At 36.6% G+C, this 26,077-nt stretch overlaps 1 protein-coding gene across 2 annotated transcripts in view; it reads right to left on the bottom strand.

Moving 5' to 3' along the window:
* Positions 1 to 12,539, bottom strand: part of SLC30A8 (solute carrier family 30 member 8) — a 35,937-nt gene extending 23,398 nt beyond the window's left edge. Inside the window, exons 1-2 of one of the 2 annotated variants that reach the window (XM_025450984.3) lie at positions 12,287 to 12,539; positions 2,987 to 3,186 (exon numbers count right to left, since the gene is read on the bottom strand). In XM_025450984.3, the coding sequence (XP_025306769.1) occupies positions 2,987 to 3,186; positions 12,287 to 12,357 (271 nt within the window). In that variant the 5' untranslated portion in view covers positions 12,358 to 12,539. The remainder of the gene's footprint in view (positions 1 to 2,986; positions 3,187 to 12,286) is intronic. The other variant, XM_025450983.3, reaches the window with a different exon arrangement.
* Between the last annotated feature and the right edge of the window lie 13,538 nt (positions 12,540 to 26,077).

Raw genomic sequence — 26,077 nt, 5'->3', positions numbered from 1 at the left:
GAGTACATCAAATAATAAGGAAGAAGCTAATAAATCTATCTTAAAAATTATTTCCAAGACTGTCTCTAAAGCTAGACAATTTGCCAGGGAATTCTTTAAAAGGAAGAGATAATTACAATGTTACATAAATCATTTCTATTGTTTTATTTTTTAAAAATATCATTAAAATTAAACTTTTCACTTTAATATGCATAACTCTATTTCAAAAACTGAGAAAAATAGCTCCAAACATAAAACTCTCAATTTCAGTTATTAATAAAAATAAAAAATCCTAATGAAAATGTAAGTGATCCAGACTGAGCAATGCATTGAAAGAATGGTCCACCACAGTCCACTTAGAAGCACTGTAATAAGAGCCTAGCACCAGGAGCTCCTGAATTCAGACTGCCTGCTACTCAAGTAGAGTACTCAACAGTGTTTCTATTCTTCATCTATATAGTGCAATTAATAATAGGACCTACCTCACAGGGATTTTGACAGGATTAAGTAAGGTAACACAATGGCAAAGACTCATCACAGTTCCTGGCACATAATACGTATTAAATAGATATTTATTATCATCATAATGCCAGAAATGCAAAGACCATATTATATTAGGAAATCTCTGAATATGATACATATCAACAATGTGTCAAAAAAATGCTTAACAGTATGTTTAAAAGAAAAGTTACTTGATAAAAGTAACAAGTGTCTTTAATTATCTGTTAATCATTTAAAAACTAGGGAAAAAACCCACTTCGTTCACATAATGAAATACTTAACCTCTCAGGAAACATTTCCCTTAACAGTTAATAGTTTAACATAAGATTTGATTTAGCATATTATTTAACATGATAAAAATATGAAACATACAGAAGAGCTAATTTATTGAAAAAGAAGAGAAATACGTTTTTTGCACAAGAAAGTGTTACCTCCTAGGAGGGAGGAGGATGGATGGATGAGAGAAAAACAAAATGGGTTGAAATACATTTAGAATGAAAATAATTCTAGTATACTGTTGAGTATAAAATGAATATGCAAAATGGAAAACTTTCCAGAATACCAAAAGTAATCACCTCAAAAAAAAAAAAGGACATGCCAAAAGGAAGACCCCCTTCACCTCTGAAAAGAATAAAAAAAAACACACCTAAATAAACATGGCAAAAAAATAGGCTGACTCTGAACAAACAAATAACCCAACTACTAAAATCACAAAACATATGAGAGATGTAGAGTATTTGGTTAAATGGAGAAACATACCATATTCTTAGAGGAGAAAACTGAGTACTTTAAAAATATTTGTGTTTCCAAATTATCTTACATACCAGTAAAACCATAATTTGATTTTGGAGGGAACTGAACACAATGGTTCTCATGTTTAATTAGAATAATAAACAGAAATTAATGAGCTTTTCCTTTTTTCTTTTAAATGAGGAATGATGAGAGAACAACAGATTTTATAACATATAAATCTACATTAATTAAATGCTACTAGTAACAGAGAATAGCAATACAGATCAATAAAACATCTTAGAACCAATCCCTTATTCTTTATAAAATATTGATAAATGATAAAAGAAACATCAAAAATCAATAGGAGTAATTATTCCATAAATAATTCTGAAAACTCTGTTATTCATAAAAAGAATTTTTAGTCCTTAGAGTATATCTAATCTCACATTGATTTAAAATTAAATGCAAAAAAATGAACAACAAAATGGTATTTATCTTCTTACTATACAGGGACGAAAGCACTAAAAGAGTGAAAGAGCAGTAAAAGAAATTAGCTCAAAATGGGATGTCTGGTACAGTTACATATATAAAATTTAAAACTTATCTACATCTAACCAAAAATTAAAGACAAACAATAAACTTAAAAGTACTTATAACAAATATAAAAAGTTCAGTATCCTAACTATATAAAGAGCTCCCAGAGATCAATATAAAGCATTACAAATTATCTATAAAACAAATGAGCAAGAAATATTAAGAGGCAAGAAGGAAATGCATCAACAAAAGGAAACATAGATTACTAATAAGCATGCAAAAATATTCTAACAATAACAAAGAAATGAATATTAAAATAAAGGATATTCACCTATATATTAATAAAGATTCTAAAAGATTAAAATAAGTTCTGGTAGAGATTTGGAGAATCATTTTCACATACATCATGCAGACATATGAATTGTTTTAAGCTTTCTGGATACCCGTTTGGCAATATGCATCAAGAAGTAACAAATATATTTATGTCCTTCAATCAATTTTTCCACTGTTAGGAATCTCTTTCAAGAGATTAACTAGAAAGGCAGGCAGACCTTTATTCATGAGTTTTTATTACAGCCCGTCCATACATAGCAGGAAAAAAAAAACCCTCCCTAAATTTCTAACAATAGAGAGATAGTAATGTAAGGCACAGTAGAGCGTTATTATAGAATATTGTTCAGACATAAAAATGTTTTTGAAGAGTATTTGATGGCATGGCCAAAAACATTCAGTATGCTCTCAGTTATGTTAAAAAACTGAGTTATGACAGATAAGTATATTGGAAAAAACACTCCACAGTATTATTAGAGGTTATTACTCAAATGTGGGATGGTGAGGAATTTTGTTTTCTAATATTTTCCCATCTTATCGACAATGAGCATATTGTTACTCAGTACTTACAGAAAATATGAATTCTTTATTTAAAAGGAGAACTTACGGGATCCCTGGGTGGCGCAGCGGTTTGGCGCCTGCCTTTGGCCCAGGGCGCGATCCTGGAGACCCGGGATCGAATCCCACGTCGGGCTCCCGGTGCATGGAGCCTGCTTCTCCTTCTGCCTATGTCTCTGCCTCTCTCTCTCTCTCTCTCTCTGTGTGACTATCATAAATAAATAAAAATTAAAAAAATAAAAAAAAAAAAAAAAAAAAAATAAAAGGAGAACTTACATAACTGTCCTGCGGTGATGTGGGGTTTTGTTTGTTTGCTTGTTTAATCAGAGAAGTCTTTTTAAATAATACTCACCCACGACCTCTGCAATCATGAAAATGAAGCATACTCCCGAAGCAGCATAGAGTTTCCACTTGGCGTAGACTTGCTCGTTTGCTCTGTTCTCTGTGGCCTTGGAGTTGCTGTGGCAGTGATAGATGGCTCCTGACTCCAGCTCCTCTGGCTTCTCTCCAGGACATTGATCTTTATTCAAGGATTTCTGCTGGAGTTCCACACTACAGATGAGTTTGACAGAAGCAAGAAGTGAACATGGTTGCAAACAAATACCTCAATGACAGCCCTACCCGTTCTCAGAACTGTTATTAGGACATCTGCTAACTAGCTAGGAAGTTGCTGTTCACAGCTCCTTCCATAAGAAATACCAAGTGAAGGAACAAGCAAGAAATTTCCTTCTGAATTCTCAACGACTAAAGGTTTTGCTTTTATTCTGTCAAGGTCCTATTCAGTCTATTACCAGCAGCGATTACGAGATATCAAAGGAACAGGAGAAAGGAAGCAGATACACTTTGATGCATTTTCTTCCAAATTACTGCATTTTTAAAAGATTTTGGACCCCATGTAACACATTTTTAAAAAGGAGGGCAGGGCGATCTTAGATATGTGCGTATGAGCCTGACTGTTGATTCAGATACTCACTATTAAATGCCAAAACTCTTCCTTTCTTCTCCACAGCAACACTGTTAATAGATCATAGCACTTTCTCTTGCTGAGTCCACGTGGACCCTCAGAAACCTTAACATAACTTTGCAAACAATCTCTATCATCTATCAAAACTGTATTGGGAGTTGATCTTGCCTATACTTCTTAAAGCAGGCAATACATATCAGCTCTTCTCAAATATAAAATTTTATTTAGAGGCATGTATAGACTTCTAGAATTTCATAGATGGAAAGATAGTAGATAACATTCAGTCCAATCCCATAGCTTCTTAGCTGAAGTAATCAAGGTTCACAGGGGTTAAGTAATTGCCTGAGACCATATAACCAGGAAACAGCAGAAGTGGGATTCCAAGCCTAGTGTTTTTTTCCCACTGGGCTCCACTCTGCCCCCTACCTGAACTTCAGTACACCTAAAACCAATCTCTACTGATGGCAGTATCAATGTCCATGAATTTTGAGCTGATAAGACTTTAATTTCTTAAATAAAGTTATTAGAAGACATTAATAAGATTCTTAGAATGAACTTAGCATCCATGATTTTGAAAGGTATAAAAAGAGAAATAAGTTCACCTCCACTTGAAGAGCTAGTTCATTTGTCTTATTACCATCTGGAATTAAAGGTCTGAAGGTTTTGGCTTAGATTATGGTGATGATTATGATCCTAATTATCATTTTATTTTAGTTTTCCTGAATAAACTAACATATATATTCATTACAAATGAATTTCTGTAATTCTAGATTTTCTAGAATAGAATTCTGGCACAAAGCAAAGGGAGAAATTACTGGTAACCTTATCTCCAAAAGACAACTACTGCTGATATTTTGTTGTTTACTTTGTAATATATAAACACACCTTTTTAAAATATAATCAGAGTCCATAACTAATTTGAATGTTTTTGGTTACAAGTACTGAAAACAAAGCTCATGCTAGATTATTAAATGGGAATTATTGGTACTACAACTGAAAAATCTAGATATATTAGGCTTTAACCTGATTTAGGAAGACTCCAGATGCATCGCTCTGCATTCTCTAAGTACACTTTAACTGCAGGCTGTTTTTCCTCATGGTAGTGGAATGGTTGCCCAAGGTAATCAGAGTTGTGTACTTGCCTTTTCTTATACAGAAGAGACAATGTCCACTCCCAAGTCCTAAACAAGAATCCTGAGTTGCATGCTGATTTGACCAAATGGGAACCAACTTTTATAGCCAGAGGAATATGAATAGGCTAGTTGGCTTGACCTTGTTATAATCAGATTGGCTAAACCCTACCATGCTGACCCCTGGAGCTGAGATTGGGGTAGATGCTACCCAAATCATGGCTGCAACTCAATGGGGAGGTCTGGAATGGGTTATGGATAAAATGACAGTGTCACCATGGAATCCTACCAAAGACAAGCTTCGGAACCTGATTCTTAGCTATATGTATTATTGACATTTTCTCAATTTATTAAATACTCTACACTATTATTTTTAACACAAAGGGAGCACTGTATTTAGCATAAATATGTCATACATAATGAACTGATTTCCTTAAACAATTCATTCTTTTCCATTTATTTGCTTATATAAGTGAGGCTGTTGATCTTTATAGTTCATCTTTACTCTATATATTATCATCTTAGAATGTAACTCTAAAAGGGCAATTGTCTGGTCAACAGGTATCTACATTTTTAAGGATTTTGGCGTTTATTGCCAAATTGACTTTGGAATCTTTATATGGATGAAGTTAATAGCACTCAGGATTTTGAACAGTTCCCAATAATCTTGTTTGTTAGAATAGGAACCATTTGGCAATAAGCACATAAAGTATTTATATCTACACATTTTTGTCTTTGTAATGTGATACATAATCTGATAATAAAAATATATATCATGGGGCAGTGTGGGTCACCAGTGGCCATCAACTCCGTGGAACCAGAGAACTAAAAAGAAAGCATGATAGAGGTTTCCTCTTCCTTTGTGCTGAAAAGGCAACATGAGCAAGACAGGGTCACCGATTGGTCTGGCACTATTCATATGACCACTGATTTGCTGGTGTCATATGAAGCTTTGTTTTATTTTATACTTTTCATTAATCTTGTGGCCAGAGAAAACAGGTGGTAAGTGACCAGGAGAAAGAACTTATTCTGGGGGCAGTGCAGAAGGCAGACAAAGGCAGGAGTCCTACTAGGGACACAGCCTCAGGGCAATCTCATGAGAAGAAAAGTGCAAGAAACCTGGCCAGTTTTTACTTTTAAATACTGCTTTGTTGTCCTAGCCTCAAAGATTAACCAATACGGTTATACTTTAAGCTGAGATTGTTCCTTGAGATACTAAGCAGGCTATCTAAACATGGGTTTCAGAGACTCCATTGAAATTGGATACGATGTGTTCATATGTATATTTGTGTTTTATGTGGGAGGAATGCAAGAGCCCACAGTTTTAACTGAGCTCCTAGAAAGGTCTGTAATCCCCCCAAAACTTAAAAATCCAAAATTAAAATACATTTCTCATTGCCTCACTAGAGCAAAGTGGTCTGCGTACCTACAGATGCAGAACAGGCTCTTAATCTAAAAAATGATGTGAATCCTAAGAAGAATTTTAAGAAGGTTCTAAAAAGCAAATGCTATAATGCATCAAAAACTGAATTGTGAATAAATCATCATAGATTCCCATGAATTCATAGATGGTTTGAAGCTCTGAAGAATAGGAATAGTAGGCCAGAGCAGAGGAAGTTACTATAGCATCAAAGAAAAAAAGGAGTAACAGGAGAAATAAGGAAATATTCAGAAATTTTCTTGCAATAGCCTAGAACTGAGTTCATTTCTTAAAATACTAATTAGAATATGAAGTTTATTTTTTGACCTTGGTGAAGCCTTTCTTTTTCTTTTGTATTTTCTGTGTGTTTGATGGTAGATGTTAAACCCCTTTGTTTCTGGGTCTCTAAAGTAGAGCTAGTAATACTTTCCACCCTCTTATTTCATATGTTGACTACATAATGAAATCACTTCTATTTTGTGCTTCTACATCACTTCTCCCAAGAACCTAAAATCACTATTCCTATTAGAAGATGAAAGCTTACATCCCACCATGCATATCCAATACATCATGTATTCGTTCATTCGACAAATATGTACTGCATGCCTGCAATGTGCTTGCACTAACAAAGATGCTAATTGATACCATGGTCCTTGAGACTAAGTTCCTGACCTTAGAAGCTTGTATCTTAGCAGAGGCAGACAAAAGTAAGCCAGCTGATAGGCACAGAGGCTATGTGGTCAGTGACTGGGCAAGAGAAGCTGGGGCTACTTTAAATAGAGCCGTAATAGGAGGCACCTCTGTAGAGATATCTCTGCAATGAATTAAAGGATAACCAGGAGTAGACTTACGTGGAAGAGAAACATCACAAGTGGAGGGTATTGCTGGTGCAAAGGCACAGAGGCAAGAAAGAGCTTGTCTTGTTCAAAAGCTTGCCTTGACAGAAAGGGAACTACATAGGTGGCCACTGTGAGATGAAGAGTGACATTGGATGACGTCAGAGAAGTAGGCAGAAATTAAATCATGCAGAGCTCTGTGAACCATTAAAAAGGGTCTTCTTTTCTTCAAAGTCTGCAGGGAGGCAGTTGGAAAGTTTTGAGCAGGAAACATTATGTGGTTCACATTTCTAAAATGATCACTTCTGGTGATGCTTAGAAGGCTTGAATATAAAGAGACAAAACATGGAGACCATTTAGGAGGTGGCTGGAGCAGAGATACTGGCAATTTGGACCAGTGCCGTGAGAAGGAAAATGGGAAGAAGCAGTCATAAAGAGGGATGTTTGGAAGGTACAATCAATGGGACTTACTAACCAATAACATTATTTAAGGTTGAATGGGGGAAGGGTGGGACTGGAAGATGGTTCATGGATTTCTGGTTACAACAGCTAGGCAAAGGGCATACCAGTTTCTGAGTTAGGCTGAGTGGATGACAGTACTGGGAGGAAGCTGAGAATTTGGGCTTTGACATCCCATTGCTAAGCCGACTCCCAGCTTTACCACTCACTAATCATATGACTCTAAGAAAATCACTTCTCTGTGCCTCAATTTCCTCATCAGCAAAAAGGGATAATGATAACATCTCTCTCATAGGGTCACTCTGAGATTTTAGCAAATTCATATAAATACTTCAGAGTTGTGTTTGGAACAAGATAAAAGATAAAAGTGTGGATTTTTACATTAGTCTACCATTTTCACATTACATGGGTATCACTGTTCTTCAGAAACTATAAAGTAAGTTGTACTGCGAAATAACTTTAGGCTAGGGGTTCCTGAGTGGCTCAGTTGGTTAGGTGTGGGACTCTTGGTGTCAGCCTCTTGGTTTCCACTCAGGTCATGATCTTGTGGTCTTGGGACCAATCAAGTCCCAATGGAGCTTTGTACTCAGTGCAGAATTTGCTCCAGATTCTCTCTCCCTCTCCCTCTCACTCACTCTCTCAAAATAAACAAATAAATAAACAAGCAAATAAATAAATAAATGAAATCTTTAAAAAAAGAAATAGGCAACTTTAAGAAAAAAAATTTTTTAAAGAGAAATAACTTTAGGTTAAGCAATTTTATGTGAGAGCTTGAATAAACAAAAAGCAAGCTTTTCTTTTGTTTCCCCTTTGTCCATATCCATTATTCTAGATTCTACTCAAGTGACAATAAGGCATCAGTTTTGTATGAATTAACCCTGGGAATTGAGCCTCTATTCCTAAGGACAGGATAAGTATCAAAGAGGGAGAAAACATTCATACATCCCTTAGCAGTTCCTGGCCCATTTCACCCTCTCAACCACTTTCCTCCATCTGCACTAGAAAGACTCCTGTGCATTCAGTGCCTGGGACTTCATCTTGAACACAGTAGATATTCAGGACACATCTGTTGAGATTATGCTTGATTAAATGTTTGTGAAATAAATGAGTGATGTGAAGAAGTGTTTTGAGGGGAGAGAGCTAGAGGGAGTGGAGAATAGAAATGTTAGCAGAATCAGATGTAATTTCCCATCCTAGAACAGGTGTCCAATTGCTCTCTCCTTTTTAAAACAGCTTTATCAACCTATATATATCATCCATATGCCACACAAGTGACCCATTTAATGTATACAATTTAATGGGTTTTAGCATATTTGCAGAGTTGTGCAACCATTACCACAATCTAACTTAGAACATGTCCGTCAGCCCAAAAAAGGAGCCTTGTACCCATTAGCAGTAAATCCTCAATCTCCTTGCATACAACTCTACCCCAGACAGCCACTAATTTACCTTTTTTTCCTCTCTTGCTGCTTTTAAGACTTTTTCTGTGTGTTTTGTTTTCAGTATTTTCACTATGACATATAAGAGTGTAGATCCATTTTCCTTGATTCTTCATAGCATCTGTTGACCATTGTGGATGTACAGATTAATATTGTCACCAAATTTTGGAAAATTCTAGACATTATTTCCTTAAATATTTCTCTCCTCCTTTTTCTCTTCTCCTGGTACTCCCATCATGAATGTGTTAGGGCATTTAATGATGTGCTACATTTCCCTGAGGTTCTGTTACTTTGTACTCCTTTTTTTTTTTTCTCTTTGTTCATTATGCTGCGTACCTGTTGATCTGTTTTCAAGTTCACTGATTCTTCTGTCAGTTCATCATCTACTACTGCATCCTTTTAACAAATTTTTTATTCTACTTATTCCACTTTCAACTTCAGAATTTCCATTTGGTTCTTTTCTATATGATTTCTATCTTTTTATTGACATTATCTGTTTGATGACACACTGCCATTATACCTCTTTTTAATTTTTTAAGCATGATATCATTTAGTTCTTTAATCACATTTATAATGACTACTCTGAACAAAGTCCAACATCTGGGCTCTTTTAAAGGCAGTTTCTATTCCCTGCTCTTTTTACTATGCATGGGTTGTTTTTTGCGTTTCTTTGCAGAGTTTGTAATAGTAAACTCTAGCAATTCTGGATACTGATCCCCTATGGGCCCAATGTTGCTGACATTTACTTGTTTGCTCTTTTATGTGTTTTAGGAATGGCTTATCTTATTTAGTGGCATCTATTTCCTCTGATGTCCACTACATGTGCAACTTCTGTTATCAATTTATTTTCTCGTGGTTCTGGAGGCTGAAAATCCATGATTAAGGTGCTGGAAAATTCAGTTTCTGGCAAATGCTCTCTTCCTGGCCTACAGATGGCTGCCTTGCTATAACCTCACGTTGTGGAGAGGGATCTCTGGTATCTCTCCCTCTTTTATGAGGATATCACTTCTACCATATCAGGGCTCCATCCTGGAGACTTCATTTAACCTTAATCACCTTTTGAAAGGTCCTATCAGCACAGTCACATGGGAGTTTGGGCTTCAAGATGTGAATTTGAGTGGGGGCGGCGGGGGGGGACACAAATATTCAATCCATAGCAGACTCCTTTATAGGGGGGAAATATTTGAGGCCATAGGAAAGAGAATGAAGACTAACCAAAAGCTGGTACAAAACCCCCAGACATGTGAATAAAGCCATCTGGGAACTTTTGGCAGAGCACAGACACCAGGAGAACGCAGCTCCATGAGCAAACCCCGCTAACCCACAGAATTGTGAATAACACAATGATTATTATTTAAGCTACTACATTCTGGGACTGGTTTGTAGCCCAGCCATAGATAAATGAATCACTCCTTTTGTGGAATTAGAGAGAAAAGATTCCTTCAGATTAAGTTTCTCAATGCTGGCAACAATTTAAATGGAAAGCTGATTATAAGTAGAAAAGAGAGAAGAAAGGAGAAAAGAGAAGGACTATCCGAGGAATAAGTTGTCTGGGAAATAGAGACGGAAGAAAATATATGAGAAACAAGGTTGGGGAAGTTGACAAAAGGAAGTGAATAAGTGAAGAAGTCAAGGTTCATGTGACCTCAGGAAGAAATAGATTATAGATTCAGGAGGCCACAAGGTTAAAGTGTAGGTGCAGGAGAGGTGAAGGAGGAGGAAGCAGACACTAAATTCACAAACAGGAGGTGTGTGTTCAGACCCAACTCTGTCATAATTAGACATCTGAACTTGTTCTCTTTGGCATTCAGGTTCCTAACTGGCAAAATGACAGATCAGCATAAATCATCTCTCCCAAGTTCAACTGTTATTATATGAAAAGAAAATAAAAATGAGTTTGACAGTTTCTATCATCACCATATCCTGAAATCCATACCCGTTTAGGAAGTGAAAGAGAACCTGTAACTATAAATTTATAAATGTATAATGTAACTATAACTGTCACACTTTGTGTAACAGAGTGCCAGTGGTCTATTTTAATGAGAAGGGAGATAGTGTTATTTTAATAATGTAGAGATGCTCTTTTAATAGTGTCCATAGTATTAACAATTCATTGTCTAAAATTTCTGCCTGACCTAACATGAGGATTTATTATTTATGGTCTTAATAAATCATACCTAATACTATTTTCTAAGAAAAATAACTCTTATAATGTGAGATAATAGATGTGCTAGATTCTACCAAACATTTTTAAGGCAAAATTATAAAGAAGTCCCTTTACAGCTCTTTAGACATTTCATGCTATCAAGCACAAATTTGCTACTCTTTAGAATATGAATTTGGTTCCATGAAACAAACACAGACATTACACATATCATTAATTATATGTATTCTCTTGAGCTCTCCTCCTATCATGAATTCATTTCACATTTTTATTCATTCATCTGTATGTACTCTGCATGTTTCTCTTTGCTCTTCATTCAGCTCGAACTCTCCAAATACACCCACTCTTATTCTTACATGTCTCTGTTTTTACCAGGCAATTATCTCAGTCTGAAAAATATTCCCTAATCCTATTTTCCATATGGAGTTTTCCTAACCTTTTTCTAACTCCTTTTCATTTTTCAATTCTTATTCTACCACTTCCTAAGTGCTTTCTGTGACCCTTAAAGTCCAGCTAAGACCTAGGTTCCTTTGAGATTTTCTCATTAAACATCCCCAGGATGACACTTCTATGCTATTTTATAATTGCTTATTTCCTATGAGCGTTCCACATTAGACTAAAGGTTGCAAGAGGACAGAGATCTGAGAGCAGAAATGTTTTCTTCCTGTTATATATCCAGGTGTATTCAATCAATAGTAGTTCGATAATGGAGGATGAATGAATATACTGTATGTGGTACCGTGGAGATATTAAATGGAACTAGAATTCTGCAGTGCATTAAACTCAGCTATATTCATTATACTTGTGTACGTTTGATTATGGCATTTTATGATTAAGAAAACAGCAGTTAGTTAAAGAACAATGTAGCCACAATTCTGTCACATAGTTGAAAAGCCTTAATTTTTTTTCTAAATATAATTTAATAAAATTTGCTTAGAACTTTAAGAATGATAATAATTGAGGAAAAGAAAGGTAAACACATTCGATCACATATACCTATTTCCTGGAAGATAAACTACAGGTGAAAAATATATTAATAAAATGTATATTTTGTGCATTTAAGGAACCAAATCTGCATTTTTCAGGATGCAAATCATATAGATCAGTCAACAGTTTATCAAATTTTACAAACTGCCCCTGAGTTGGAGAGTGAAAGTTTCCAGTTTTGAAGCAATAGGGTCTGAGGATTTATTAAATAGTCAAGATAGAAAATTGTGAGGCAGAAACTGATGTCTGTTACCTGTCTAGGTTGAAGGCATACATCTTGGTGGCTCTGTCATTCACAAGGTAAGTTCTTTCAAGAAACTCCATGGTGGTCAGGATGACAGCTTTGCTGTTGTTTGTTGTGGCAGAGGCTGCTGCTCCTTACCTCACTGCCCAGTTTGGGAAGCAAAGCAGCATTACAATCATTCACATACTTTCCAAAGAAAAAAAGTAAAAAGGCTTCCGGGATTTAGAATACCAAGCCTCCTACATAATGTTCTTGGTAGGTCCTCTAAAATTACAGCCTCCTTAGACTATCACCTGGTCTCATTTTCTCACCCACAGAAACTCCTTTCCGAAAGAGACTTGCAGGAAGGACCAGGTGAAGCGTGTGTGTGTGTGTGTGTGTGTGTGTGTGTGTGTGTGTGTGTGCTTCCCATGTTATCTGATTCCACTGTGCTTCCTGAGAGGTAGAGAAGCTCAAGAGTTTCCTGTTAAATGCTGATGTAGAGGTTTGGTCTTCAGAGCACACCTGGATGAGCTGCAGACATCCTTCTGGGCACTCGTCTCATGTTTTTCCTTTCTTTTCCTTTCCTTTTGGTTGGGGGAGAACTCTTTCTCAACCTAAAAACATTTCTCTGGAGATTTAGTTATAAGATGACCTCTAAGCAGCTGTCAGGATTTATTTCTCCTCTCCTAGGACCATTTTGGGATTTCACTACTGAAGGGAGGACATGGGTCATTAGTTGCTGAAGTCTGTAATCTGAAACAGTTCCTGGTGTGGCAGCTTTGAAGCCCTTTTGACAGGCAGGGAAAGGGCAGACTCAGCTGCTAAATAAATTACAGCCCTCAATCATACCCACAAGGCCTGGAAGGATCAGTATTCCCCCTGGCTAGGGTATCCACTGCTGACGATAAAAGTCTCATCCAAGGAAACCCTGTCAGGCAAACAAGTCACAACTCAGGAATGGCATCTTCTGAGTTGATCCCAAGGGACCTTCAACCCCCAAACTCCTAGGAATTCACATCTCACTTCATTTTAAAGCATTTTCCTTTCCAAATAAGAGAAGGAGGGGATCCCTGGGTGGCTCAGAGGTTTGGTGCCTGCCTTCGGCCCAGGGCGTGATCCTGGAGACCAGGGATCGGGTCCCGCACCGGGCTCCCTGCATGGGGCCTGCTTCTCCCTCTGCCTGTGTCTCTGCCTCTCTCTCTCTCTCTCTCTTTCTCTCTTTATCTGTGTCTCAAATAAATAAACAAACAAATAAATACATCTTTAAAAAAAGAGAGAAAGAGAAGGGACTATAGCCTGAAGGCAGCAGCCCTTTCTGATAGGCATTTGTGGGGAGACTGAAGAGCATCCGAGACCTGTACAGATGCATGTGGGGAGTAGGAGCGCATGCAGACTGGGGAAGAGGCCATAAATCTCCAACTACTGAGTCCTCATTTCCTTCTCCTTCTGTCAACACTCACTTCCTAGTGAGGAAACTCAGACAGAGTAGTATAGTCTTGGAATAACCCAGTTGTCCTCAACACTGAACAGAAGTCTGCCATCATGGCCTAATAAGATAAATTGTCTCTGAAGAAGAAAATGGGATTCAATGGCAATTTCAATAGCAGTGAGAGGAGAAGTCACTTTTGGCGGACATTGAGAGCCTTATGTGTCCTATCACATCTGCAGCGAAGCTGTGCCTCATCTTCAAGATTTCAAACAGTTTCACCCATAACATAAATTCTAAGGTCTTTCCATATGACTCCATTGCCTAAGCAATCATTAACTTGGTTCTGAGAGATGGAAACCAAAGAAATGGCTCTGGGAGACTGTTTTCCCTTGCAGGAGAAATTCTGAGTCTAGAGTTACTAGAATAATCCAAAATATTTCCTTCTCATATATCCTTACTCTTAACTTTAGAAAATAATAGGTTATTCTAGGGATGCAAAGTAGGAAACCAGAAAAGAATGACTAATCCTTCTGTGTAACACACTGCCACACTTTGCAGCTTGAATAATTTGTGAATTGTTCCTAGCACCTATCAGAGAAATAGAATTCAAGTGAATGAATGTAAAAGGGTGAAGAAACTACTTAAAATTAGGCTGAAATCCATTAAGAATAATAAGTGCAAAGAAGAGAAGAGAAGTGATATTCAAATGCAGGGAAGAGAATATTTAGTTATAGATCTCAACAGGAAAAAATAATCTGCAAGTTTGTGATTTTGCACCATGAGTTTGTCACTAACACATATATAGATGCACAGACATATTTACATCTGTTCATGATTCTGTGAGCAGAGAGCTACATACCAGATTGTTAATGTGAATTGTCTGTGAAGCAAGAATAAGGTAAGGATACATGGGAAGTGTAGGGTAGGACTGATACAGAATAGGGTGAGGTGGAGATGAAAAAAGAGGTAATGGGGACCCCAGCAAAGAAGGAGAAGGGAAAAAATGTATTCTGGAATCTCTGCTATTTACTTATATGTTACAATATATAAAATTGTAATTTTTATAATTTTAACAGTCTAAAATCAGCAAATTCATATGATGTACTAAAAAACATGGCACACACATATACAAACCTATAAAATATATATGTGTACATGTGCGATACATTTAGTAATAAAAAATTAAATATGTATATTTTAAAAGAATTACAAAATTGCACAATTAAGAAATACACAAAAATCTGATTTCTGTGAACTTCCAAGTGCTACCCTTGAAAATAACTACTCTACTATAAGTCAAAACTTCTGGTGTCAGTAGCATAAGAACAGCGAAGAGTGCATCCCAGCGAATAAAATTTTTATGTTAAAAAAAAGTGAGTTAAAAAAAAGTGAGTTTTGCTGCTATAAATGTAGGTTTAGATAAACTACGATTAAGAATTGCCTGCATGTCACATTGTATGAAATATTCACCTGTTGATAACTTTGTCATTATATAAACTCATTTTAACTACACGACCATTCCCTTCCCCCTAGTATTCGGTCAGCACAGTGTTTATGAAGAATTTCCCGTCCTCCCTGACTAACATTTGGCCCATTTTGGCATGCACCGCCCACCAAGGACCAATGGTCCTAATCAGACTGGCAAAAGCCACAAAATATGTGACTTGGAAAGCAACACAGATAAAAAAATAAAATAAAATCTTTTCTCTTATTGACAGTTGGTTTTGGTGGGCATTATGCTGCTTTTTTCCAGTTTCCAAGGCAACCAGCTTCCAAACCATCCTGAATTACAGGTTGTCCTCTCCGCCCACTCACCATCACAAGCTTGTAGCAACTGAAGAGGTAAAATGCAATTTATAACAGTTACCTCTGGGAATAAATATCCTGTCAGCCACAAGAACATCACTGACATGACCAAAGAACTGGTTCAGCTCCTCAGTGCTAGCTGTTGTTGGCAACAATTTCTTAATAGGATTTTACAAACAGTAGTAACTAATACTTCTGCAAAAATAATTTACAGGACCTGTGGGTGGCTCAGCAGTTGAGCGCCTGCCTTTGACCCAGGGTATGATCCTGGAGACCTGGGATCGAGTCCCACGTCGGGCTCCCTGCATGGAGCCTGCTTCTCTCTCTGCCTATGTCTCTGCCTCTCTCTGTCTCTCATGAATAAATAAATAAAATCTTTAAGCGAATAATTTACACAGGTGTCTTACACATCATTTGATATTTTACTTGCAGAAAAGGTTTTTTTTTTAAAGATTATTTATTTATTTATGAGAGACACAGAGAGAGAGGCAGAAACAGAGGGAGGCAGAGGGAGAAGCAGGCTCCCCACCGGGAGCCCGATCTGGGACTCGACCCCAGGACCCCAGGATCACGACCTGAGCAGAAGGCAGACGCTCAACCACTGAGCCACCCAGGTACCCAGAAAGGGTTTGTTTATGGAAAACCACCATGACCATCCTTAGACTCATCCTAAAGTACTGAGTTCCCAAGATTTGCATTCCCCAAATTTAAACTCTTATTTCAGAAACACTTCACATTGCCATCGTTTGTATGTAACTATCTTTTAAAAAGAGACATGACAGTGTGCTCGTTTTAAAATAATAACGTGGATTTTCATTCTCTTTGGGTTTTTCTTGTTTGTGTGGAGAGGCAGTATAATAAAGCGGCTTGCTGCATGCATGGGCTTTCGAATCTGATAGACTTAGTTTCTGGCTTAACCACTTCCTTACATATGTGACCTTGAACAAGTTACCTGGCCTCTGTGCTTCTCATTTTCTCATTTGTAGAGTGGTGCATTAATGGAGTCTCTTTCTACAGAGTGCTTGTGAAGGGTAAAAGAGATAATGTGTATAAAAGTTCTTAGCATAGCGTCTGGCATATAACCAGTGTTGTATATAAGTGAGTTGCTATGGATTTGGCCACATCTAAGTAAAATGTCTTGGCTGTCCCTGAGAAATTGACCTCAGTCTTAACAGAAGGCTAAGAATTACCCAAGAATGGAAGAATCTGTCAAGGAAGTAGAAGTTATTGCAAAGAAGACCTGGGGACTTAAGCCTGCCATCAGCTATATGACTGGGTAAATCCGTCAAACTCCCTGGGCCCAGTGTTCTCACATAATCTGTGATTTGTGATTTCTCAAAAGCTTTGTGCCAGCCTCCTTCTACCCACTTAGCAGTCAAATGCAATTCAGAATGTGTCCTCCATAAAGAGGACAAAACAGGAAGGAAATGAGAACTCAGTCAGGATAATCACCTGCTGAAGATTCTGGACTTCTGTATTCCCACCCAGGCTATAAACATATTATTTCTAAGCTTGGTGGCATTTCCTTAGCAAGGTGGTTTTATGGTTATTACTACAGTGTGAGTTTTTTAAAAGTTCATCCAGAAATGTGAAAACAAAGACATTGAAAATTTAATTGGATTGTATTTTAGAGAACGTTGTGAAAATTTCATTTTAATCTAAAGTAAACATGTATAAAACACAATCCATTTCCTGATATTTCATACTTTATGTGAGAATGGACTGAGCCATCAGAGTTTTATTTTCTTCTTGATAAATTGGGACTATGTAATTCTTTCTTTTGCCATTTTTATTTTTAAAAAGATTGAGCCATAGAAATGTGTCAGTGCAAATGCAATTTGTATTTGTTGAAAAAGAAAAACTTGATAAAATATTGATACTAAAACAATAAAAGAAATACTTTATTAAGTCTGATAGATGCAAATAAATAATGCAAAAATAAACCAGCACTGTTTGGGTAGGGGGGGAATATTGGGACTAGGTGGTTAAAATGTTTATGAAGTGCATATTTTATTGATTAGCCTCCATGTCCCACAATTCTTTTTACAAGCACTCTACGAACTTAAACTCATTAACCCTTAAATGCACTCTCCAAGATAGAAATGGCTGATTTTGTCTTGCAAACTCCAAAGTTGTTATCTGCCAGCTTCACATTTTTATAACTATATATGTCTCTCTTTATCATTTTATTTACTTTGACAACCAAGAGAGGGTTCTAAGGACCCAAACCATGATTTAAGGCATTAGAATAGGAGGGGCGACTGCCTTTGGCTCAGGTCATGGTCCTGGAGTCATGAGATCATCAAGTCCTGCATCAGGCTCTCCCCAGGGAGCCTGCTTCTCCCTCTGCCTATGCCTCTGCCTCTCTCTCTGTGTCTTTCATGAATAAATAAATAAAATCCTTTTTTTTTTTTAAAAAAAAGGCATTATAATAAGAAAGGCATGCAAAAGAAAAAGAAAGGAAAATCATGATTATTTCAATAGATTCAGAAAGAGCATTTGGCAAAATACAACATCTATTTATGATTAAAAACTCTCAAGAAAGTGGTCATAGAGGGACTGTATCTCAACATAATAAAGGCCATATATAATAAGCCAATTAGTGGTGAAAAGCTGAAAGCTATTCCTCTAAGATTAGGAACAAGACAAGAATGCTCACTTTGCCGCTTTTATTCAACATAGCATTGGAAGTCCTTACCAGAGTGACTGGGCAAGAAAAAGAAATGAAAGGCATTTAAATTGTAAAGGAAGAAGTAAGACTGTCACTATTTATAGAGGACATGCTATTATGTATAGAAAAAAAAACTGTTAGAACTAATGAACAAATTCAATAAAGTTATGGAACAAGAATCACTACACAAAAATCTGTTGTATTCCTATAATACCAATAATGAACTATCAAAAAAACAAATAAAAAAAAAAAACAATCACGGGCGCACCGATAGCTCAGTCAGTTAAGTGTCTGCCTTCGGCTCCAGTCATGATCCCAGGGTCCTGGGATCAAGTCCTGCCTTGGCCCCCTGCTCAGTGTGGAGTCTGCTTTTCCCTATCCCTCCCCTGGCTTGTGTCTCTCTCTCACTCACTCTCTCAAATAAATAAATGAAATATGTTTAAAATAAAAAATAATAATTCCACTTACAATTGGGTCAATAAGAATAAAACACCTAGGAGTAAATTTCATCAAGGAGGTGGAAGACCAGTATATTGAAAATTATAAGACATTAATGGAAGAAATTGAAAAGGACACAAATAAGTGAAAAAAATATTTTATGCTCATGGATTGGAAGAATTAATATTGCTAAAATGTCATACTACCCACTGCAATATATTCAACACAATCTCTATCAAAATTTCAATGGCATTTTTCACAGAAATGGAACAAAAAAATCCTAAAATTTGTATGGAAGCGTAAAAGACTCCAGGTAGCCAAAATGATCTTGAGGAGGAGGAACAAAGCTGGAGGCATCACACTCATCTAATAGAGATTAGACTATTTAATATAGATTTCAAACTGAATTATAAATATATAGTAATTAAAAGTGTCGTATTGGCATAAAAATAGACACATAGATGAGTAGATTAGAATAGACAACCCAAAATTAAACCCACACATACCTGATCAATTAATTTATAACAGAGGAGCCAAATATATATAGTGGGAAAATATAGTCTTTTCAATAAATGATGCAGAGAAAACTGGACAGCCACATGCAAAAGAATTAAACTGGACCACTAACATAATATATAAAATTAATTTAAATAGATCATAGACTTGCACAAAAGACCTGAAACCATAAAACTCCTAGAACATAGCCAGCAAGCTTCTTGATACAGGTCTTGGTGATGATTTTTTTAATCTGACACCAAAAGTAAAAATAATCAAATAAGTCTACATCAACCTTAAAAGCTATTGCGGAGAGAAGGAAACCGTCAACAAAATGAAAAGGCAACCTTCTGATTGGGAGAAGATATTTAAAAATTATGTATCTGATAAGGGAATAAAGAAATCATGCAACTTGATAGCAAAAGAATCATTAAAAAATGGGCAGAAGATCTGAATAGACATTTTTCCATAGAAGACAGAGATGGCCAACAGGTGCATAAAATGTTCTATATCATTAATCATCAGGAAAATGCAAATCAAAGCCACAATGAGGTATCACCTCACACCTATTAGGATGGATATTATCAAAAAGATTAGAAATATTAAGTGTTGGCAAGAACGTATAGTAACAGGAACTCTTGTGTACTGTTGGTGGAAATGTAAGCTGGTGCAGCCACCATGGAAAAAAGTATGGATGTTCCTCAAGAAACTTAAAATAGAACTATCATATGATCCAGCAATTCCACCTTGGGGTATTTACCTAAAGAAAACAGGAATATTAATTCAAAAGATATATGCACCTTGTGTTTTTTGCAGCATTGCTTACAATTACCAAGATATGAAAACAACAGAAGTGTCTATCAATGGACAAGAAATTATGGCATATATGTACAATGAAATATTATTTAACCATAAAAAGAAGGAAATCTTGCCATTTAATAACAACATGGACAGTGCTCAAGGGCATTATGCTGAGTGAAATAAGTCAGACAAAGAAAGATAAGTACAGTATGATCTATCTCATCTGTGGAATCTAAAATATGTATTTATATATATATAAATTTAATGTATACAAAAATCTAAGTTCATTGATACATAGATACAGAGGACAGACTGGTGGTTGGCGGAGGTGGGAAAAATGGATTAACTATTTTTTAGTTTAAATAAATTTTTAAAATTTTTAGTTAAAATAAATTCTAAAAATTTTTAAACTGAAAGCACCCTTAGGGGATCCCTGGGTGGCGCAGCGGTTTAGCGCCTGCCTTTGGCCCAGGGCGTGATCCTGGAGACCCGGAATCGAATCCCACATCGGGCGGTGCATGGAGCCTGCTTCTCCCTCTGCCTATGTCTCTGCCTCTCTCTCTCTCTCTCTCTCTCTCTGTGACTACCATAAATAAATAAAAATTTAAAAAAAATTTTAAAAAAAAAGAAAGCACCCTTAAATATTCCTCCAAATTGTTATCACCTGGCTTTTTGGAAACTACAAAAAAATGTAATTTCTTTTGAAAAATGGCAAAGAAAAAGCAATGATAGAATCATTTTGGCCTATGTGTACCATGTAGGGATACCATTTAAGAAGGTCAGGGAATTAGCTGTCTAGTTATATTGTAGATAAATTAAAGATAATTTAGGATGTTAATGGTAAAAATGGTAAATAATTTCATTGAGTAAGCTTGAGATTACCATCATTGGATGACAAAAAGTGAACCAGAAAAAAAACAACCAGAAAGAAAAAAATGTATTTGAAATACTTGAAGAAAAAAATGTTATAATTTCAAAATTCCTTGAGACAGATTATTATGTCCTTTTGGGGCTAGCAGAGGGGAAAAATACATCATTTGACTGCCTTTTGCAAGAGATATAAATAAATTTTAACCAAACAAATAAAATTAGAGCTTTAGCATGATTCACAGTTGGATTTTATTTAGAAGGTATCACATGACTCCTATGTCACGTGGTACCAGGCCTCTCACTAAACTCTAGAGAACAGAAGATAAAAGACACAAGTCTCAGAAAGTTTACGTGTGTGTGTGTGTGTGTGTGTGTGTGTGTATTTGTTAATTCATTTGGCTAGGCTCTGTGCCAAGTACTGATGGAATTAATGAACTAAAGAGTCTATTGCCTAGAGTGATTACAGATCAACAACTCACTGCAACAAACTACTGTGCTCTTAGGGAGATCAGGACAGACAGCCTTCATCCCTGTAGAAGGTACCTGGAGGAGAACACTCAAGGCTGCCAGGGGGGCTGCCCTGAGTTTGGTGAGCTTGCAGGATCTTGAAGACTCCGGTCCACAAGAGCTCCACATTGAAAGGAGGATCCTGGTGCATGGTTGGCCAGGGACCTTCATGTCCAGAAGGGTCACTTCTCTGTCATTTCTGCAGGTCCCTTTCATCCAATTAGTTTTTCTTACCCTTGCTGATTGCCTCTTGCATCTAGTGGAGGTATACCAAGGGTCACCTAGAGATTGTTTCTGCCCATCCAGCCCACTGCTCTCATGTCTGGCAGTTTAAGTTTTACAAAGGGCTTTTCAAAAGTCTCTCAACTTGGCAATTATCTCTTTTATCTGTCTGCATTTTGTTTTCCCTGGTCATATCTCTACTCTGTGAGAAGCGAAGGCACAGAGTTTGGACCTACAGTGTCTAATTGTCAAGGAAAGAGCTGACGGACGATAGCTCCTCAGAGTGGCTAATGAGTATTTGTCCATGACACCACTGTAGAAAGTCAGTCTATCTCTCAGGTTACATCAAAAATTTCAGTCAAGCTAGGTTTTATTCTGCTGTGGGCTTCAAGACAACAATCCCATTGGTCTGTTTTGTCTAATCACCAGAATTTTATTTCTGTTGTTACTGCTTTTGGACATTTCTTGGATGTTTGGTACTATTATCTGAGCATTTTTATTGCGACTGGCAAATGCTTGTATTGGTCTATCTGGAAAATTACTTCCCTATTTGAGTCTTTTTCAAAAAACGGTGGACAGAAACATACTTTCTAATATTCCAGCTCCTTGGTCTATATATGCACAAAGCATCATTGAAAACTAAAGCACTGAATTCCTGAATTAAAAAGAGAGAGAGAGAGAGAGAGAGAGAGCAAGCCCCTTGTCATTACCCAGAATGCTACCATTTAATTTGTATGAGTACAGTTTACTTTCCTTTAGTGAAAGGTCTGGAGGGGCCTTTGGTCTTAGGAGAAGGATTTTCACAGCAAGTCCCCAGATGAATGCCAAGAGAGCAAAGACATAGCTCATCTCCTCCTCTGAATCTTGAAGTCTGGATTTATTTGACTAGAGGCTGACAAGATTGCCTCTGAGGAGATAGTCCAGAAGACAAGACGGGAGCTGCCTGGAAGCTTTCCCTGAAAGACTAAGCCACTGCTTTTCATATCAAACCCAAAATGCATCAAGGGGCGGCAGGTGGGTTTTCTGCTTGAAAGCACAACCACAAGGCGCTGCTCACTAATTCATCTCTTCTTTGGGTATTAACAAATTTGCATTCAGTGAGTCTACCTTTTAAAATGCCACCAACCCCATTATAGCAAGTCTCTCCGCCACCACCAGGGGATGCGTTCCTTGAATTTACATCCAATGCACAAGAGTGAGGTATCCTATTACCTTTTGCAATCCTAAATTCCCTACTCAATCACCCAGATATTGGTCAAGGAACAGGTGATGGGAGCTTGCATTTCCCTCCAAGACAGGTAACTCCAAAAGAGAACAAAAATGTGTATTTGTCATGAACAAATATGTAATGCATTATTGAGAGTATTACATTTTGTAATGGATTATTTTAGGCTTCAAATACCCAGGGTAATAGTACCCTTTACCCTTCAAAACTGAAAACTAAGATTTTTCTCTCAGTCTTCACCAGAATTGTGATAATTCATCATTCACAGAATAAAAACTTCATTTTAAACATTATAAATGCCCAGATTAAACTGCCGGAAAAAATAACATCCAAGGCACAATGACAATGTCCTCATATTTTAAGTATTATTTATGCAACAGAAATCAATATGACAAAATAGTATGAATGGCTTTTGATAGAAGTTGGGTAGAGTGGGATTTGGTATAACCTGCATTTCCTAATCACCAGTTAGTTTCCAAGAAAGCTGGTAAATAAGTAATGTCAGATGCCCTTGGCCATTTTCTCCTGAAGGAAACAAGAGAAATCGATTCTATGATTAATGCAATGTCCCAATGAATACTAATTCTTCATTACTTCTTAGAATCATCATTATTATGGATGTTGCTGTCAGCAAATGAAGAATTGTTGCTTTATACTACCTAGCCATTTCTACCTTAACCTATTAATAAACCAGCCCCCGAACTGAAGCAAGGTCTACTGATTAATCCTAAGATTTGAACACATTGGATTCATTGTCTGTTCATAAATATCCTTTCCACTGTTGACTGGCCAGATGATAGGCCTTTGAGCATTCCACTCTAGCCCCTGTGATCATTAGATACTAATTCAAAGTCTTTGCCAGGTAGATGTGGTTATTTAATTTCTACCCAATGGCTTAGACAATATGGCATACTTCTACATATTAAATTCTTCTCTGAGTATATTTCTCCTCAGAACTATCATATTTGACACCTGAATCCAGGCCAATCACCCATTTTAACTGATACTACTGCTGAATTGACTATGCTATCATGCTGAGTGCACCCAGTTAGTAATTTGGAGGCTGTAAGAGCTAAGACTGTTCCTTTTGCAGATTTTCAATATGTCAATCAATAAATAAGTTTGCTTCTTTCTACCCCAATTTCCTAACCAGAAAATTTTGAAAATAGTACTGAGCCAACTCAGAAGACTCTTGTGAGTAAAAGCAATCCACTTCATCCTTTAAAGGTAACAAAATAATTTCCAAGTATTTAATATTGTTAAATACATTAAAATTTGAGAGGTCATTTATGGATAAAACAAATAAAATGTACCATAGGGTAAATACCATATAAATAAAAATTTTAAACTTGTTTTTAGTTTAAAAAGTAAAATACATACACAGCAAAATACATTAAAAATTCAGAAAGATAGACAATGGTTAATATGTCCTCCACCTAAGATCCCAGGCTAAGATCCAGGGAATAACTCAGTTTTAAGAACATCCTGAATATCTTCATGAAATTCTTTGTGTAATTACAGATACACACACACACACACACACACACACACACGCTTTTTTCTTTTTCAGTCCTATTCAATGTATATTTTAGGAATAACTTATAAGCCTGTCAACAGTTAATTATTTACATGTCATTTTAATTATTAATAGACTATTTTCTACAACAGTTTTAGGTTTACAGAAAAATGAAGTGGAAGGTACAGAGATTTCTCACATGCCCCATGTTCTCACAGATGCATAACCTCCTCCGTTACCAACATCCTGCACCAAAGTGGCACATTTGTTACAACTGATGAACCCACATGGACACATCATTATCATCCAAAGTCCATGGTTTACATTAGGGTTCATGCTTGGTGCTGTACATTCCATGGTTTGGATAAGTGTACAATGACATCTATCTACCATTGCAGTGTCGTGCACAGTAGTTTCACTCCCCTAAAATTCACTCACACACTTTCTTAAACCAAATTTGCCCAGTTTTTATGAGGCTTCTTTTTGGTGAATGTTAAGATAGCATCAATAATGAAGTTATTTTCCTTCTTTTTCCTTTTGCTGGGAGACTCCCAGACCTGTCCTCTACCTACTGGACCAAGAAGATTTGATGGTTGTGGCTGCCAACTGCCGTTCTGTAACTCCCCCATGAGTCAGCAGCACTACACTTCCACATCCACCTCATGACTTGTTTACTAGCAAATTGAACAGGCTAAAAATCACAGAAGTTGCTTTCACTGAGGAAGAAGTGAAGAAGAAAGCAAGAAGCCCTGCGAGAGTACTCAGCTTCATTGCTCAAGCCAACAGTTGGCATATCAACCCATCCTCCTCTTCCTCCCAAGCCTTGATAAAATTTCCACTTCTAATAGCTAAACTGTAAGCTTATGCTAAGCTCTAGTGATTTAGACAGACATAATTCCTACTGTCTGAGAATTTATAATCTAAAGGAGGACTGCCTTTGAAAAGCAATCCATTTGGTGCTGGGTGACATATCATAGTAATCACAAACTAGCAAACATGTCAAAGTACTGCCAACATATTTATATTTAAAGTATATAACATTCATTCACAAAACTTGAGCAAAGAATGGGGAATCAAAGTGACTATCACCATCCCAGTTACCTTCAAATGCCAACACTAGAAATTAGAAACTTCTATCTTACACCCTTGGGTTATTAGATCTGGCTCTGTCAATCAAAAACAATATTACACATCACACATTATCTTATAGTTTCTCATGGCTTTAAAAAGAAAATCTCACTCTCCAGGGCCTGAAATTATGGGCACTGAAGTTTTAACATTGTTCTGAGCAGTTAGACAACTTAAAATGAAACATTTACTTTGTCATATGATTCCAAATATTTTCCTGTCTTTTAGGGAAATGTCACAAGAAGGTGAATCTTTTCTGGCATAGTATAATTATGAAAGTAATGACAGTGCACAAGAAATAATATCTCTTCCCATACCCTAAGGGCAAAATTATTCTGTCACTCTACATTGCATATCTCTTTTACAGAGAATTTCAGTTATTGCGCTTTGGCATAGTGTTTACAAACACTCAGCAACTTATTATTCGATAGATGAGAAGAAATGGGAAGGCTACCAAAAAACAGTAATTTAAGACATTAAGTAATGTGAAAAGACTAATTAGAAGTGTGACTGCCCATCATTTTCCCTAAGAACTTCCACATGAGATTTCTTTCTCCTAGGTTTCAAAAATAAATGTAGTACATATGATAAACAGACTTTAGAGTTGTTTATCTAAAATGAACACCTGAGGATGTAATAGTGGCCTTAATGTAATCAACAAAAACCAGAGGACATGTCCAGCGGCCTCTCTTCTAGAGAGCAGCATGTGT

The sequence above is a fragment of the Canis lupus genome, chromosome 13, assembly GCF_003254725.2.
Source record: "Canis lupus dingo isolate Sandy chromosome 13, ASM325472v2, whole genome shotgun sequence".
Lineage (NCBI taxonomy): Eukaryota > Metazoa > Chordata > Mammalia > Carnivora > Canidae > Canis > Canis lupus.
Note: the sequence above shows the minus strand (reverse complement) of the source record. Positions and strands in the feature narration are given on the sequence as shown.